Genomic DNA, 19,380 nt, shown 5'->3' with positions numbered 1-19,380 from the left:
TTGATTTATCATGCTTATTGTGTGTCTCCCAAGTTAACACATGAGCTCAGTGAGCCAGAGAAGTGTGCATGCTTTATTTTATTCAGTGCCAAAAGCAGTGCTTGGCAGCTATTATAAGGGTTCTATACCTCTTTGTCAAAAAAACTGATTGAAAAAGAGAGCACTTATTTGACACACACCCTCCTAACCCCTTTGCCTGTGTTGTTCCATGTAATTTTCACTACCACTCTGTGAGGGAGGTGCTTTGGTGACAGAGTGAAGACAATGTGTTCTACAGTCAGACCTCACTCCACTGCTTACCAGCTCTGGGCTGAGTGTCCATCATCTATCTCCACTAAGTCTCTGTTATACCATCTGAATAAAATCAAGGACAATATTAATGATTGCTATTTACCACTACTGGTTGTATTTTGTCCGATTCTGTATGAAGCAACCAGGTCAACACTGTAGGAAGTTTTTCAACCACAGCCCTAAATTTAGGCTTTAAGTCCCATCTTACTTAATTATGTATCTCATGTGATCATTTAAGACTTCATAACTATTTTGTGCATACTGTTTTGCAAGAGTAAAGTACTCCCTTGTCTTACCCTGTTTCACACAGGAAAAATGATAACTGCTAGATCATAAGTGCCCTGAAAAATGAAATTTATCAGCGAAATGCCCTAAGCGATTAATTTAGTGGGTACCCGGTGCCTTGCTACAATGATACACAACTTTGTGCTAAATCTTTCTAATGGTCTGGGCGAGAAATCTGTGTAGTCGCCTTACACGCTGATTTCTGCAGAACAGGACTTGTTTTTGAGTCATCTGAGAGTTTTAAAGATAATAATAGATATGAAAAGGAAAAAAAATCCCTTTCTGACACTAAAGGAGAGATAAGTGCCATGTAGGGGTTAAAATAAATGGTTTTGAATCAGGCTGACCTGATTTTAAATTTTGACAGACACGTGATGTGCTCTCAAGAAATAACTGAATCTAAGAATGGCTCGTAGACATACAAGCTATCTAATGGTTGGGCAGATTCTAAAATTTTAATGTTGTCTCTTGTATAATGGGAAAATGATATCTGTATCATGAATTTGTTTTAGTTAGATAGTATATGCGCAATGCTAACTACTGTGCTTGACATATAGAATTATTATTAATTAATAGAATTATTATTAATAATTAGATTTAATAGAATTATTATTAAACATTTTTTTCCACTGTACAGTTCAGAATATGGAACCCTGCTCCTCCAAATTAAATGTTTTCCCTGATGTGTAAGAATACAGATCAGCTTAGTGTCAGATATAAAAAGGAGCTCTTTCCAAATTCTGCCCTTCTCCTCCATCCTCCCCCAACTCTAGTTAATCAACAGCCTTGGGTACATCCATAAACCAAACTTTCTTATATATTTATTCAATTCTTTCTCATTTCCTCAACCACGCGACAGATCCTCTCTTATCTTTCAAGACGCAGCTCAGCCCTCCCTTCTGTTAGAAGCAGTCTGAGTCCTCCCTAGGGAACTAGTTCTCCTCCTCCGTCCCCAGTAATGCCTGGTTTGCTTCTCTCTTATGACGCTCATTACATCGTCGGGCCTACAGTTCATTATTTACATATCAGTGTCTCCCAACGGGGAGAGTTGCCGAGAGGATTCATAAATCATACACTCAATGCTGGACTAGATGACATTTAACACGCATCTCAGAGCATTAAGAAGATAATGCTTGTAAATACGTTAGCACCACGGCCAGCAGTGGTAAATGGTCAGTGATAGTAATTGTGATGATTATTAGCAGTAGTGGTAGTATTCATCTGTCACAGTACGAGGTGAGTCAGTGGATGAAGTATAATTATCTATACATACGCCCGTATGGTCTAGAATATTATAGGCCAGTACCCCAGAGCTTTGGGATATCAAAGATTGCTTACTGTGCAAAGAGGAAATACTGGCTCTCAGAATCTTCCTTTAGGGTCTGTGTGGAGAAAAAAAAATTTGCGTCTTTGAAACTGCTTTTAAAAAAAAAAACCATACACACAAAATACCTGTCTCTAGAAATAGTTTAAAACCTTAAATGAGATTGTAATTCCTAGTTTCTGTGCCAAGAGATAATAAGTCAAAGAAAATGCTGGGGGAAAGTGTGTTTCTCAGGTGTAAATTGCTCACACTTCAAAGAATATCGCTTAAACTTCTGAGTACTTGGATACTATTAATATACTATGGCGTTTAATATGGGGTAAAATAACATTATCATTAAGTCAATGGTGAATTACACCTCTTCCTGTAATAGTCCATATTGTGGGAGAACAGCATTAATATTTTGTGGGTTTAAAGGGTGCTTTGCTCTTGCCAAAATTTCATTTTGGCTCCATTCACTTTACTTCAATAGACATTTTTATTTTTGAGTACCTACTGTCGAGCCCTATGCTAAGCACTGGGGATAAAGTGGTGAACAGGTCCAGGGCAGTCACTGCCTTTGTGAAGTAGAAAAGGATAGAGATGTTGAAGAGGGGACAGTTCATTTCTTTGGTAATGCAATTTATTTCTCTGAGTGATCTGTACTCTTGAGTCTGTAAGATATACATGGAGGAAGCTAGCAGACAGTGAAGGCTTCCATGAAGAAAGTCGGTTTGAAAAAAAACAGTGCCCCGAGCTATTTTTTAAAAAAATGACTTATTCAAGGTCCAGTCTAACTGATTACACAGTCGCTTTGTTCTGAGCAGGGGTCCGGCATCCATTCAGAAGGAATTTGTTCTGATCTTGTTGATTTCATTTGTCAAGTTTCGCAGAGTTGGAAATTGTGCCGTGACCTGCTGTGCCTAATGGTTGGTTCTCTCTTCAACAGAGAGGCGAGGCATTTGAGGATCCAAAGAATTTCAGATTTAGGAGGAAACTCTGTATGCTTGTATTAATTCTAACTTCTCACGATGGGATGTCAAAAGCATGATGTGGTCCAGCCTCACTCTTGGCTTCAGCTGGTTATTTACCCTTATTTTGTCTTTGTTCCACTTTCCTCACTGAATTCTTCTTCATTTATCCCCAGAAAGACTGTTTTGTTCAGATTATAATTGTGTTAAAACAATTATTATAGACATCTTTGGGAGGAGGAAGAAAAGCCTCGTTAAGTTTAAATTAAGATCTCTCATCATCTACCACTCAAAGAAAACTCTTGCTACTTGAACACGTATCTTTATGTCCTAGCTACTTCATTTTAAATGTCTTAAATCTTATTATGTTGAAGTGTTTTTATGTGTATAAAGTACTTGGAAATTGTTTTCAAAGAAATTGTGGAATAGATTTTTTAAAAATAAGTAAATCAATCAATCAATAATAAAAAGATGGTACTGTTGTCCCTCAAATGGGATTTCTCTAAAAACACGCTGGAGATTTTCTGGTACAGCATAGATGTTGGGTTTATAGGCTGTGCAGTAAAACTGTCCAAATTATGTCCTGACTTTGCTATTTACCACCTGTATAATTTTACACAATCCATATTTATTTTGGGGGCTTCTTTTCCTTATCTGTAATATGTATTGTGTTGTGAATTAAATGAGAAAGTGGGTATGTATTATTTAGCATAGTTCCTGGCTTATATTGACCACCCTGAAAATATTAGCTCTTCTTTTTTCTAGGCACACGTGTGACTCCTTTCATCTTAATGAGTTTGTTCATGGTACCCACATTCTGCGTGTCCCATGCACAGAATTGGGTGTCATCTCCGACCTTGTGTCTTTCACTACTTTCTGTGTGGACTCTTCACACATCACAGATCAGCTGGAGAGAAGTGTAGTGCTTTAAGTCCATAAGGCTCAAACACATTTTGACCATGCCCTTTACCTAGCTCTGTGAGTTTGAGTAAGAGAATTGAACTCCTGTTAACTCAGTTCTCTCATTTATAAGTAGGGAATAATAACTGCATGTATCTCATAGTCCTGTTTTAAATCTAAAATGGGAGCATGGACATAAAATGCTGCTTTATACAGTGTGCAGCACTTACTAAGTGCTCAGTAAAGAGAAGATGTTGAATGGTGATGAAGAAAATGATGGTGAGATGAATAAAAGTTCCTTTAGCTTAGAGAAAAAACCCTCCTACCCTACATACTAATCCAAACTTCATCTCTTTATATATGAACATTGGCAATGGATTCCTATCTGGAACTCTAACTTCTAGTTTCTTTCTGTTTCATTCTGCCCTGCACATAACTTCAAGATTAAGTTTCCTTTAAAAAAAAAATAAATAAATTTGGATCATGCCTCTTTTCTTAAAAATGTTTATCAGATTCCTGGTAATTATTAAACACAACGTAAATTCAGTATCTAGACAGTGAAGACATACATAATTTATCCTTACCTCATTTTTCTAGCTGTACATCCATTAGTTCCCTACAAGGAACCTTCCATGCCAGACTTGTGATCTATAATTTATTCCTTGCACTTACCTTCCACTTGTCCTACCTGCTTTCCTTTCCTTGATCTCTCCTGTTCATCCTTCATTGTCCCTGCCTTAAACATAAGGCCCTCTCTTTTGGTGAAGTCATAGTTTATTCAGAAATATTTATTCAGAATGCACTTTGTGCCTGGCACTGTACTAGGCGCTGAGATTCAACAAGGAGCTAGAGAGACATAGTCCTCGTTGTCATGCTACTCTTCCTCTGTGTGCGTGCATGCTTCTCACTCCTTTGGCACATAGTATGTGCAGCTTTGTTTGGTAGATACATCTTGTATCATCTTCAACTCTAACATAATACCTTGCACATAATTATGGTTCAAGAGATAGTTGTTGGGTGGCCCAGTTTGTTAGAGCACAGAGCTCATAACACCAAGGTCACCGGTTCGATTCCCACATGAAAACAACAACTTGACTAGGAGCTGATGGGTCCTGGAGAAACACACGGTTCCCCAATAAAAAATTAAAAAAAAAAAAAGAGGTAGTTGTTGATCTGTTTTTTGAAATGATTTTTCTCTAGTGCATGGCCCACATACCTTCTGTTAGTCAACCTCACAGTCTTGCTTCAAAGATCCCATCAGTTAAAAAACAAAAATATAGCTGAACAGAGTTCTCAGTGTTCGAAAAGGAATAATCTTTATTGTTCTGTAATTTGTTATACTGTATTATGCCATAGTATAACATATGGAAAATATTGACAGCCAGTTTCTTTTTAGTAGAGTGTAGGAAATTAAATGCAATTCTTTATAACAACTATATATGGTAGCATATCCAAAAGTTATTTTATTCAAACTTTATGTGCTTTTATTTAATATAAATCAGTGTAAGTCTTAATACAGACATTGTTCTGCATTTTCTAAAATAGCAGGTACATATTATTTACGTCCTATATGTAGAAATTTCTGCTCATGTTTGATACTGAAAAGGTATCTTTATGATAGTTTTTTTTTCTTTTTTTAATTCAAGGTCTTTGAAGACAGTCACCAAGGAAACAACAGAATAGGTTATATATGTTTCATTTAAACCTAAAATGGAAAAGCTTGGTGTCACTTATAAATAAAATTATCTAAAGTCCACTACCTCAAGTGATTTGGATAATTTTATTTAACTTTATGTGCCAGTTTGCTTTCAATAACAGTGTATACACAGAGCAAATGCCTGCTTTCCACAGGGGCTCTGATGCACTTTTCTTGCTCTCTCTGACCTTGAATACATAATTGTTTCCTGCTGTGTTTGAGATTTCTCCCCCATGTCCCATGGAGTTGGTCCTTCTCATACTACAACAGCTGTAAAATAGTTTGAATCCAGAAAGAAAGGACAGTGCAAATAAGAATATACAGCACTGAGAGATTTACTTTGTTAAACTCATCCTTATGAAAGCCTTCTAAATCCAGACAAAAGAGTGCAATGCAAGTTGATTTACTTAGTGCCTCGGAACAAAATTAAGCTTGGGAGTATGATAGATAGCAGCAAGGATTATGAAATCTCAACATATGGCGTATGTAAAAATTTACTTAATTTTATCATTTATTGAACTGTTACACCAAGCTTTAACTTTTGCCTGAAATCAAAACAGTCATTCTAGACCTCCTGCAAAGTAAAATAAATTTCCCATAATAAACCTTATTATAAATGATCTTTGTAGAAATTGTGAAATATGTCCCTCAGTCTCAGTATGTTCCTTGGATCTGAATCGATGTTAATTAAATTGAACTTTGTGATGGTCATTGTAATAGGTACTATGAGTACAAAGGTGAATAAAAACAGTTTTAATCTTAAATGGGACTCAATCATTCATCTGAAGAATAACTATAATACTAGTGGACTTGGCCCCAGCCTCCTACCTGTCCCTTCTGCTTCTGTTTACCCCTTCAATCCATTCCATCCTCTGCTGCCAGAGGACTGTTACTAAAACCAAAATGTGATCTAGCCACTCCCCTCTATGAAATCCTTTGGAGACTACACGCTTCTGTGGGGATGAAATCCGTGTCCTTTGACAGAGTTTATACTGGTCTCTCCCAGCTACTCCCTGCCTGCCTCTCCAAGCTCATCTCTTACTCTTTTCCCGTTCACTCACCAAACTCTTGTCTTTATTTTTCTCCAGAGCATTCTTCATATTCTGTTTTACCTCTAGACCTTCATACTCCTTCTACCTAGAATATTCATTGTTCCCCCTCCAATCCTTTGCTGGCTGATTTCTTCTCGTCTGACAGATCTTTGTTATATATCTTTCCTGAACCACCAAGACGCCTGTGATTTTTATCGCCTATGAGATGTGCAATTACCAAGCTGTACGAAATTGCTGTTTCCTCTTCTGAGAAGGACAGGGACCCTGTCTCTCTTGTTTATCACAGACATCCCCCACCCTCCAGATGTTTCATAAATATTTGTGGATTGATGAAGGAAGGAAGGAATGACTGATGAATACAGTAAGAAGTGCCTTCAAACTGAAAATGGAAACACAGACGAGGGAACACTCTCTTACCTTATCAGGGTATGGGGAAGAGGTATGAAGGAAAGTGATGTGCAGTGACATTGGATCTGGACCCTAGAAGATGAGTAGGAGAGAGTTGAGGAAGGGAAATGGAAGCCAAACAAGGAAGTGTGTGAGCAAAGTCAAAAGTTTGCAGAGTAGATCAATTCTGGATTAATCCTGCCTGCTTTAGATCTCAACTTAGACATCACCAAGCCTTCCTGACAACTCCCCTTGAAGAAGTTACGTAGGTGTTTCTTGTACATATGCTGAGAGCTCTGTCTTACTGTAGACTTTATGAGGTGTATTTCTAATGTGACACTTTAAAGCTGAGGTCTAAAAACCAATCATCAGGAGTCGTAAACTTTTGGTTGTGTTTTTATATAGCATTCTTTCGTATGAAAAGCATGACATGTTGACTTCAAATAATCTATAATAATGGTAATTGCTATTATTGTTAAGTGATACAAGAGGGCAATTCAGTGGAAGAATAGGAGAGAAAACTAAAGAAAAAGGGACATACAAGCCTGGCATCTTACAATCCTGAAGATGCATGAATCACTACCATGCTGAATGTCAGCATTTCAGATTCATTTTCTTCTCACGGGTGTATAATGTATTAAAAGCCTTTTGACCCCACAGCCACACCACCATACTCTTTTTATGTAAGAAAACTAGGATTCCAGGGTCGGACTGACTTACACAGCACTTCCCTTCCTTTATATTAAATTGCTTTGTCCAGTTCATGAATCCACAGTGAGACATTTTTCCTGCATAGAGAAGGGTTTAAGAAGTGATAACATGTCTCCTCAGGTCACCCGGAATAAATTAAGTAAGTTTGATTCATTCATTTTAAACACTAATGACATCTGACTGTAAAGCATCATCTTTGGAAAAGATGGAGGAAGGGCTTAAACAAACTGACAGGCTTTGGAAGAGTGGACATATCCAAATATTAATTATGGAGAAGTGTCGCAGCATTTAGCTTCATGCATATGAAGTCTAGCTCTTTTATATTACAGTTGCTTTTCAAATCATAATTCAGAGGCAACAACCTTATTGGAAACTCCAAGATTAATAACTACTTTTTTTAGTTTATAGCTTAGGGCAGAATCCGCCACAACACCAAGACTCTTAGGAATACTGATCCTGTCAAGTCAGGTCCCATTTCCCCAAAAGCATAAGCACGAGGTCCTTTAGTCTTTCCAGGGATCGCTGTGCTTTTCCTGGTCTGAGTTTTTAACACAAATGGGTGATGAATATGTTTCTTCTTCCTTTAAAATTTAAGTTGGCTTTCAGTGGATAGTTAGGTCCTAGAAAAATAATAATTATGATAACGATAATAATAATAATTGGCTAATCATTTTGACACAGTTTAGCTCCTTTATTCCTTGTAAGAACTCAGTGAGGTAAAGATATCCCTTTCCCAATTTTACCATCAGGGAACAGAAGCTTTGAGATGTTAAGTAATTTCTCAAGAATATATAGCTACGAAGTTTGATGCAAAGCCAGGGTTTCTGATTTCAGATTTCAATCTCTTAACCACAACATTCCACCATTCTATTTTGTAAGCTCCCAGCTGACATTTTCATGCATTTGACATCTCTTTAGCCTACCCACAACCAGAGCTGAATCCTGCCCTTCCTTCAAGAAACTGTTGTTATAGTTAAGAGGTTTTAGAGACCGACATTTGTATTTGAGTTGCAGCTCTGCCATTTCATAGCTGTGTAAATTTTATCAAGTTAATTAACCTCTCTGATCCTCGATTTCCCTGTCTAAAAAATTGCAAGAGTAAATATCTGAAAGTGTTACTTGGAATAGTTAGTGTGCCTAAAGTTAGTGTACCTTTGCACGGTGCCTGGCACAGAGTGAGAACCCAGCAGGGTAGGCAGCATCACTCAGGCAGCTCCTATGTCACCATCTCTACGAAGTCTTCATCTTTCTCAATCTATTCTAAGCTATGGCATTTACCAATGAGATAGTTCGCTTCTTTCCAGAATGTCTTCTCTTTGCAGATATTTTTCTCCTTTTATAAGCTGGAAGCCACCAGAGGGTTGGCTTATTATATAATGATATTTATTATACTTTTTTAACATCTATGAAAAACTAAGAACAGTGCCCAATAAATAATGGCCATATTTTCTTGACCAAATACGTGGCCACATTTCTGACAAAGAACTATATGGCATTTTAGGATGTGAGAGCCAGTAGAAACTACAGTTGAACATCAAAATATTAGAATTTCTTGGATGTTTTTACTTTTCTAGACAGACTATACAACCTGGATTATAATCTGCAATCAATGGCATAGAGTCATCCTATTTAAATACTTGGACATTGATCTAATAAATGTTTCTAATTTTTTGACTTTAATCTTGTGTCTTAAAGAGACTAATGCTGAACAGGAATTTTTAAACCTGGACATTTTGTTAGAAAGAACAGACGCTGATGTTCCCTACCCACGAAAAGCCGTAAAAGGGCTACCCATGAGAGTAGATGATCTCAAAGATTATTTCAAATGCAGCATCTTGAACTTAGAGTCTCCAGAAGTGATGTGCATGGAGAAAGCATGGTGAAGCAGGAAGGAGGACTCATCTGCTCATGTTAATGTTCACTCACCTTTCCTTGGTTTCTCTCTCTCAAGGGTTTTGTGCCAATGCCTAAATAAGTCTATGGAGAACCAAGAATAAGAACGGCTTTTTTACAAATGAGCAAACAAAACAGAAACAGACTCATAGACGTGGAGAACAAACTATGGTTGCCAGATGGCAGGGAGATTGTGGGGCTGAGTGGAAAAGGGGAGGGGATTGAGAAGGACAAACTGGCAGTCACAGAATAGTCACCAGGATGAAATGTACAGCTTAGGGAATGTAGTCAACAATATTGTAATAACTACATATGGTGCCAGGTGGGTACCAGCCTTATCAGGGAGATCCCCGCATACATTATATAAATGTCTAACCGCTATGCTGTCCACCTGAAACTAATATAAAATGATATTAATGTCAACTGTAACTGAAAATGAACATGAAAATCAAATCCAGTCCAGACCTATGGGGGCCCCTTATGTACTCAGTCACTGTGAGAGATGGAAAAAATGCCTACATACAGATTCTACTTTCAAAAGCTCATAATCTAGTGCAGAAGTAAGACCTAAATACATGAAAACTCTTTATAAAAATGACACTAAATGGGGGGGAGGGGGAAGATGGGGTGAACGGGCAGAGCACCGAGGATTTTCAGGGCAGTGAAACTACTCTGTATGATACTAGCAGGATGGATATGTGTTATTTTGTCCAAACCCACAGAACGTACACCACAAGTGACCCTGATCGAAACTGTGACCTTGGGTGACGATGGGTCAATATAAGCTCGTCAGTGGTAACAGACGTACCGTCCTGATGGGGGGTCCTCATAACGGGAGGAGATGCGTGTGCGCCGGAAACGGAAGCTTATGGAAAACCTGTATCAGCCACTCAGTTTCGCTGCGAACTCAAAATTAGCCTAAAAAATAATTACAAAAAAGAAAGAGAGGAAAGAGAGAGAGCGAGAGACAGAGAGAGAGGAGATTTTTTTAAATATAGGAAGCCTTCTGTAAGTGTGGCACTTGAATGACTATGTTTGTGCATCCCCCGTCATTCGTATTCATTTTAAGCATCTTGAGGCCAGCGTTTATGGGCTAGCGTAGAAACAGAAAGCACTCAGTAAATGGCAACTCTTGGGTGTCATGAGCGGTGTGAGACCATCACTTACATTCTGTCACTGAGTTGTCAAATAACCTGATTTCATAGTCCTATATGTCCCCAGTTCCCTCACCCCCCCTTTCAGAGATGAAGAATATTGAGGCCTAGAGAACTAAATGATTTCTCCAAGGTCCACATCTACTACACACAGAGGTGGGACTTCAACTCAGGTCTGTCTGACTCTGTAACCCATGCTGTTCATCATAAGTTCTCAAAATTGCTTGTGCATCAGAATCACCTGGCAAGTATTACATCAAAATCTCCAGAGGTAGAGCTCCAAGATTATTAAAGCTCTCCGGTACGTTTTAACACAACCGGACCACAGATTTGGGCAGCTCTACTCTCAATACTTCGTTATATTTCCTCCTTGATACATGTCTGTTTGAATGAATGAATGAATGAATGAATGATGGTGGTAATTCGTCCGTTGATAATCCATTCCTGCATTAAGGTTTATTCTTAAGCAATGATTCATGTTTTAAAATACAACTACTCCTGAGAGTACTCTAAATTTTCTGATATCTTTAGCAGAAACTTGGTTGCAGAGAAGCTCAGCCTTGGTAGCTATGAGAGGTACCTGATGCAGACAGGGTAGGGTCAGAAGGATAAGCTGAAATTGACACCTTTGGTACCTCAGTGTTGCCTGGGGTTACCACTGCCTGCCCTCGCAGCTAAGAGCTGGAACCTAGGGCTTATTAAAATGCTTCAAGGTTTTTTTTTTATGTTGTAAAGTCCCCCAGGATTGGCCCTGAGTTGAACAAGCCTTTTATCCGCACTCCTGATCGTCCGGTATAGCAGACATTACCAGTGACAAGGGCTCTTGGACCTTCCATTGTTGTGCAGCGAGTGATACCTTCAAGTACTCCTTTATGCTCTCAAGCACACTCCTTAAAGGGGCTGTGTCCTTCTTCATGGCTGGCAGCTTCTCTGGAAGACTGACCTCAAGCCACATAAGCACAGGTAGATAAGTGTCCATCAGCTGATGAATGGATAAATAAAATGTAGTTTTAGCCATACGACGGAATATTATTTTGTCGTATTTTTTTATTTTGTCGCAATAAAAAGAAATACCAATGCATGCTGTAACATGGATGGACCTTGAAAAGATTAAGCTAAAGGGGAAGAAGCCAGTCACACAAAAAAATACATATTGTATGATTCCATTTAATACAAAATATCCAGAATGGGCCAATCCAGAGAGACAAAAAAATAGATTAGTGATTGCGTAGGGCTGGGAGAGTTTGGTGGGGAATAAGGAATGACGGCTAACAAGTATGGGGGGTGCTTTTTAGGGCAATGAATCACAAAATTCTAAAACTGATTGTGGTGGTGGTTGTACAACCTTGTGACTATGCTTAAAACCGCTGGATTATACACTTTGAAAGTGTAAATTTTATATGTGAATTATATCTCAATAAAGCTCTCCAAAAAGAAAAAAAAGGCAGCACAAGGTGACAGAAGCATTGTAGTGAAATTATATATGAGAATCATGAGATGACCAGGCACCAATCACAACTGGAAAAGACTTTGGAAAGTTCCCCTCCACCAGAGCCGTATATAGGACCGTGCTTACGAACAGCTGCTCACCTGAAGGTATCCATAGATTGATTGTACCAGGAACTTTCTGGATGCTTTTTTCTCTCCTGAACATGTTTCTAGCTGTTTTTACCCTTTTCTTTTCCCCAGCTCTTATGGGACTACGTTCACAATAACACCCAGGCTAGAAAATAGATGAAGTCAAGTAGAAAAAGTACTTTATTTACTTTTTTTTTTTTTTTTGGCGAGAGGGGAGGCGGGGAAAGGATTATAAATTGAAATGAAAAACGTGACTGTTGCTTTGCCCATTTTTGTCGCACGCAGTATCAGAGAGCTCGTGTACGTTACTTACGGTGAGAGCGAATACTACTTCAAACCAGTAATAACGGTTAGAAGTAGGACACGATTCTATCAAGTCTCCCTCCATGTGGCAGAGTTGCCACCTCTGTGTTCATCCCCAAGGCCGTGGCCTGGTTCAGGGCGGCAGTACTTCTCGCCTGGGCCTGGACCGTTGAAGCAGCCTGACTGATTTCCTGCCTCCAGTCTTTCCCACCCCAGTACCTCATCTTCCATTATACTGCCAGTTACCTTTTTAAAATACAACTATGAGGCAGTGCAGCCCAGAAGGTAACAGCTTGGGTCCTAGTCTCAAGCTGCTTGGATTTGAATCTGGGCCTCACCCTCTATCAACTTAGTCATCTTAGGCAAATTACTTAATCTTTCTGTTGAACCATTTTTCTTCTATTTTTAGTGAGGGTTAAATGAGAGCAGTGTAGTTAATTGCTTAGTCCAATGACGGGTTCAGAGCTGTCAGTCACCATAAGCTTGTATTCTTACCCTTGTAGTCAAATGCCATCATGTTTCTTCATTTCTACATAACCTAATCATTATCAATGAAATCTAATCATCAACCATGCAGGAACCTATGAAATCTAACCTCCGGTTGTCTTCTCCCTATTCACAAACTTCTCTAAATACCGCTGGCAAATTCGTGACTCCAAGTTTTTCCCAAGCTCTTCCTCTGCCATTCCTGTAGCTCCAACTAGAAAAGTCCATTCTTCATTCAGGACAACTATCAGGCTATGAAGTGACCAGGATGCTTTTCCCCAGGTGGGGTTTGAGAGAAGTTGACAAAAGTGAGTCATATTTTAGAGGTAAAACAAATAGGACTTCCTGGTGGACTAAATAAGAGAAATAAGGTATGAAAGAAGAACGAATAACGTCTAAGCTTAAATCTAGAACACCTGTGCATGTGGAGGTGCCATTTATGGGTACGGGAAAACCTGGGGAGGATAAGGTTTTGAGACTAGTAATAAAGACATGTATTAGTTGGTAGATTTGAAATGCCAGTCAGATATCCAACTAGATTTGGTAAGTAAGCAGTTGAATATATGAGTCTGGGGTTTGAAGGATGGTCAGGGCTATGTATACAAAACTGTGGGTCATATCTCTATGGGTGCGGCGAGTAGAGAGGACTGGGGAAGCTCTGGGACCCACAACAATGAGAGATGACTCGAAGAAGAGAAACCTGTTAAACATACACATGTAAGTTTCCTTACCCAGTACCTGCTTGAAGTTACTAAGTACTGTCTTATCTATCTTTGTACCTAGTGGTGTTTGTCATACAAATTTTGAATCACGGTTGTTGAATTCATTTTCATTCTAAAAGTGAAGAATGGTGCCTCTTAGAAGTCTCCCAGCCATATACTTAACTAATTTGGCAACATTTGCAAAACAAGCAGGAAGGACAAATCCAGCATCTAGTTGAGGGTGGAATACTGATGGACGGATCCATGACTGCCAGAGACAGGCTGATACTCCCTATCCCCTTTCCCTAGGGGCACACTCCAAAAGGCAGAGCCCCAGTGCTCACGAAGGGATGGCCGAAAGCCCGGGATCCCAGCATGGTCCTCAAGGCTGAATTCCAGGGGTCTTGAGAGAGCAACAGCTGCTGAAGCAGATGGATGATCAGTAGGAATTCCCTTTAGTCCCGGACCGAAGCACGTCCATGTACACAATACCCAATTTTCTGAAAGGTTCCATGGGAAACTTTCTCTAGCATCTTGTCATGCTTTTCCCATTGGTGTTAACAGTTTAGTGTTCATATTTTTCTAACCTCTTCGTTCCTATGAGGAATTTAAGAATTTGTAAATCAAAACACACCCCTCCTTTTTTTTCTCTCCTCTCGCTACTGTTCTGATTAGGCTTCATCATCCTTCACCTTAACAAGTTCAGTAAGTAGCCTTCTATCCAGTCTCCCTGCCTCCATTCTCTTGCTATTCTGCCACCCGAATAACCAAAGCACCTCTCTGTTAGGCCATCCCCCTGCCAGCTGCTTCTCCACTGCTTACTGAAGAAAAAAAAAATTCCAAAATTCTGAGGTTAGCATTCCAGTTCTCTCATAATCTACAATTTTCAGGCAACCTTTCCAGCATTAGTGCCCATCAGTCATATCCTGGGTGGTGATGTAACAGGCCCCCATTTTTCCCACAAAATAGTTGCTGTGCTTCGTCTACTGGGTCTCAGCACCTGCCATTCCTTTCACCCAGGATGCTTCACTGGCTTCTCCATCTGTTAACATCCTCCTCGCTCCTCCAGTTCCAGGTCGACACCACCTTTCTCAGTGAACTTTCCTACTCACCCCGTCAGAAGTCTTGTCTATACTTCTGAAACAACTGGTTTATTTTGCTAAGGCAGTTATCAAACAGATGATAAGACGAAGATAGATAGATAGATAGATAGATAGATAGATAGATAGATAGATACAGATAAGAGAGATAGGGGTTTTGTTGAGGGTTTGTTTTGTTGTTGTTGTTGTCTTTTGCCTTGGAACTCTAACTTATTTTCAGTTTTAACATACTATACCTAGCACAGCACATAGAAGGAACTCTAACAGTAATGACTGAATGAATAAGTGAGGCTCGGTTAACCCAGTATAATTAATCCCCACTTCTCACAGTTTATCCACTGTATAATTCTAGGTCTTCATATATCGAATTTTCTCTTTTTTTCAATTATTTATTTTTTTCCGTTACAGTTGACATTCAATATTATTTTATATTAGTTTCAGGTGTAGCATAGTGGTTAGACATTTGTATAATTTATGTGGTGATCCCCCTAATTAGTAACCAAAACATCATGGTACTGGCATAAAAACAGACACATAGAGAGCCAATAAACCAATGCCTATATAGTCACTTAGTCTGTGACAAAGGAGGCAAAAAATAAACAGTGGTGTAAAGACTAATCAACGGTGTTGAGGAAAACTGGACCGCCTTCTTACCATATACAAGAATAAACTCAAAATGGATTAAAGACTTAAATGTAAGACTCCAAACCACAAAACTCCTAGAAGAAAACATAGGCAGTAAACTTTCTGACATTGCTCTTAGTAACACCAGATTTTCTTCAAGTTAGAGCCCTTTAAAAGGGGACGACCGTGAGGTCATCACATAGGTGACTTCCTCTCACAAATACTAATTAAGTACCTGGTATGTCCCAGGCTGTATGATGAATTCTGGGAAGTAAGTTGGAAATAAGAACAACACATTCCTGCTCTCACCAAGTTTGCAGTTTCATGGCCGTGGACAAAATTAAACAATAAGGGCGTGTAAGAACCTCGGGGGTGTTTCCAGGAGGACCTGATGTGGAAGTTGAGACCGCGGGACTCCTAAAAGCTGGTCAAAACACAGTGTGTGTGTGGCAGGGCGTGAGGAGGAGGACAAGGGAGGACCACGTGAGGAGGCTGGGCAGAGGATGGAGAAAGTCCTTATGGGAAGAGAGAAAGAATCAGAGAATTAAAAGGCAGTCCTTATGGCTAGAGTATAAGGGAGTGAAACAGATGGGATAAAGCCGGGAGAATGGGCACGTGTAGACATAAAAAGCACTGAGATGTGAAAGATATACTCATATACTCATAGGTCTTTGGAGGATTTTAAGCAGGCACTGACATGATCAGACTCGCCCTTTGGAAAGATCTCTGGAAATTCATATGCACAGTGGACAGGAGATACTGGAGGGAGGAGCCCTCAAGGGGAGGCTCTTAGAGGCAGCTCAGGTGGGGAGGGACTGATAGGCACGAGCCAGGGTTTTTGCCACAACAATAACTACTGTCTCTGCCTCTTCTCAGGGCTTCCAGGGCAGCGGCTGAGGAGACCTTACCAAGAAGCATCACGCAGTAGATGCTGAAACATCGCACTCCGGAATAAGAAGCAGTAACATGGCAGCACCTGTTTGAAAGGAATTAAAAGCCAACAGACTCATTTAGAAAGGAACAATGTCCAAGAAAGGGCGAAATAAGGGCGAGAAGCCCGAGGCGCTCATTGTCGCCCTTCAAGCTGCCAATGAAGACCTCAGGACCAAGCTCACAGACATCCAGATAGAGCTGCATCAAGAGAAGTCCAAGGTGAGTGAGGCTTCCCTAGGCCACAGCCTGGCAAATGGCTCTGGTCCAGCTCTGCCTGCTGGCTCCTTTCAGTGGGCATCTTTCTGCCAATTCCCAGAGAGCAACAGCCCCTGTACGTATAGAGGTTGTCTTGTGTGTGGCAGGAGGCAGTTGAGCACAGGACTCACAGAAGACGAGAATCACAGGCTCATGAGGCTGATGTCTGCCTCCTCAGGAAGCCTGCTCAGGAAACCAGATAATAAAAACCGAGACAATGATCCCCCACACCACCGCCTTCTCAGTACACTTCATAGTTGTATGACCTTGGGCAGGTTCCACCCTCGCCCTCTATGTTATTCCCCCGACAACATCTAGAGTAATCTTTCTAAACTGCATCATGTCACGTCACTACACTGCTCAAAAGCCTTCCGTGGCTTCTTCCTCTCTTGGAGGGAAAGGATTTTTCCTACCACTCCAGGGTATTCTTTGACTCCTCTCCCACTACTTCCCTCCTCAGTCACTCTGCTCCAGCTTCTTTGCTGGGTCAACAGAGAGGCCGGTCACATCTAGGACCTTTGCTCTTGCTTTCCCTGGCCACCTCCTTCCGGTGTCAGCTGCAGCAGCCTTCATCGGACCACAGTCTCTAACACAGGACACCTCCTGAGCCCAGCCCCTCCCCAGGGCCCGACTATTCCTGAGCCATTTTATAGAAAATCATTTATTTATTTTATTGACTTATCTCTCCCATCAAACGTAATCTCTATGAAAGCAGAGACTTACACTTCCCTTACACCTGTGTATCTCTCGAGCCCAAATAAATGTCCAGAACTGAAAAGCTCAATGTAGGTTTGTTAAATGAGTCCAGGAATGAATGAAAGGCGATTCATTCCTTATATGTTAGTGTCTTCATCAGTAACATACTGCTATCTCCCAGAGCTGGGATGAGGTTGAAATTATACAAACGAATAGAGTAGTTATGAGGATTAAAGGAGAAAACTCATGTCAAGGCTCAGAGAGCTGCCTGGCATATAGGAGACTCTCAAATTGTTAGTAATAATATGCTTTCTAATATGGTCTGCGTTTGAATCAGTTGCTAACTAGGCTTAGGAAAGTCTCTTTACTTCTCTGAATCTCATCTCTTAAATGGGTTTGCTAACACTTACGTCACCGAAATGATGTGGATATCAAATCCGGTCATGGATAGGAAAGCATGGATAGGAAACACCGGACATACATGAGGCATTTCTGCTCCCTGCCAGCCTGAGACAACCATGTCGGCGCTAAGTTGCCTTGTCTAGATGATTCTTTGTATAGTAAGAACATGTTCTTGATCAAGCTGTATGTCACAAACCAATAAACATTCGTACTCTGTTTAATCTACCTCTTCTTCCTTGACATTACTATGAAACTTTAGTTATTCCCCCAAAATCTGTTTCTTTTGGTTTCAGCCATAATAAAGCTTAGGTCTGCCAAGGTCCCTTGCCTCTTATCTCAGCCAAACCTTAACCTTGGATAAACAGACTCCAATGTAAAGTTTGTGAAGGCCATGTTTTAGTGCCCATGAAGCTAAAAGGAACATGATATTGTTTAAAAACAAAACAACAAAACAAACTAACAACACATTTGTTTGAGAGTCAGAAGACCAGGATGTCGTCTTTCTCTCGCCTCGGGGACAAATTTAAGTGTCTCGATGTCTTGATCTGTAATTCAGATGACTGAATCTGTTTCTCCATATCTGTGTCCCTCAGGCATCACTGTGCCTTAGATAACCTGCGGGAACTTATTAAAAATGGACATCGCTGGGCCCATGGTCTGAGGATTCCTGATAAAATAGGAATGACCAGTACTGGCAGTTCTAACAAAAGTGCAGGCGGTCCCCCTGCAGGTGGTTCCCAGCTGTCACGGTGACAAAGGCTCCATGGCTCCTCCCATCTAGGAACATGTCATTGGTTTTAACTTTCCCTGGAGCAACGTAACATTTCAAGAGAGGCAGACTTCTTTAATGGCAGTAACGACAGGATGACAAACTACATGCACAGGAGGAAGCCGGTAGGTCTGGAGACTGGTAACCATAAACTGCCACTGATTCACAGAGAACAAACTCCTGAGCTTTCAAAGAGACAGGGGCCCTGAGGACCTTACCACTGCCAATTTTCCACACATTCAAGTATTTTCAAAGGGGTATCTTGAGCCTGGGCAGGGCTGCCTGTTTCTCCTGGGCCTGGCACGGGTGTCTAAGTCAGGAAGGTCAGCGTAATCTCCCCTTCCTCTGACAAGAGACTGGAAGCCAGCCTCTGGAATAAAAGCGCAGCCCTTATCCTCCCCGCTACAGGCAGCCTCCCTGTCTCCCTCTCCCTGGTAGTTAATTACAGTCCTAGCACCGGGACGAAAGCAAAGCCTCACCGCCTGTCAGCAGCCTTCCCTAAAGAACAAAGGGAATTTAGAGGGCAAACAAGTCATAAAGCAGTTTTATTAAAATTAATATGATTGTATTTCCAAAGACCCCAGGCTTTCAAAGAGAATATGAACAATGCCAAGATGTGAATTCACACTCTCAGTTTGGGTGACAAAATGACAATTTAGGTATGGGGAGTAGACTAGAGAGTGGAAACCTTTGGGGAGATGGGGCATTACTTATTTTTCCGGAAAAACAAATCATCCCATTGCCATTTACAGAACGCATTGTGTAGAGAACAGTCATAATTGCTTTGGGCTGATAATAAAAATAGCTACACTTTACTGAATGTTTACTATCTGTCACACACTGTAATAAGCATTTTTCCTCCTGACATAATCCTAGCTCTTTCAGTTAGC

At 40.4% G+C, this 19,380-nt stretch overlaps 1 protein-coding gene across 3 annotated transcripts in view; it reads left to right on the top strand.

The window, feature by feature from the left end:
- Positions 1-19,380, top strand: part of JAKMIP2 (janus kinase and microtubule interacting protein 2) — a 140,839-nt gene that overhangs the window by 63,639 nt on the left and 57,820 nt on the right. For all 3 annotated transcript variants that reach the window (XM_033096678.1, XM_033096676.1, XM_033096677.1), the window contains exon 2: positions 16,312-16,587. In XM_033096678.1, the coding sequence (XP_032952569.1) occupies positions 16,459-16,587 (129 nt within the window). In that variant the 5' untranslated portion in view covers positions 16,312-16,458. The remainder of the gene's footprint in view (positions 1-16,311; positions 16,588-19,380) is intronic.

Source organism: Rhinolophus ferrumequinum, chromosome 24 (assembly GCF_004115265.2).
Source record: "Rhinolophus ferrumequinum isolate MPI-CBG mRhiFer1 chromosome 24, mRhiFer1_v1.p, whole genome shotgun sequence".
NCBI lineage: Eukaryota > Metazoa > Chordata > Mammalia > Chiroptera > Rhinolophidae > Rhinolophus > Rhinolophus ferrumequinum.
This window is presented reverse-complemented; position numbering and strand designations above follow the sequence as displayed.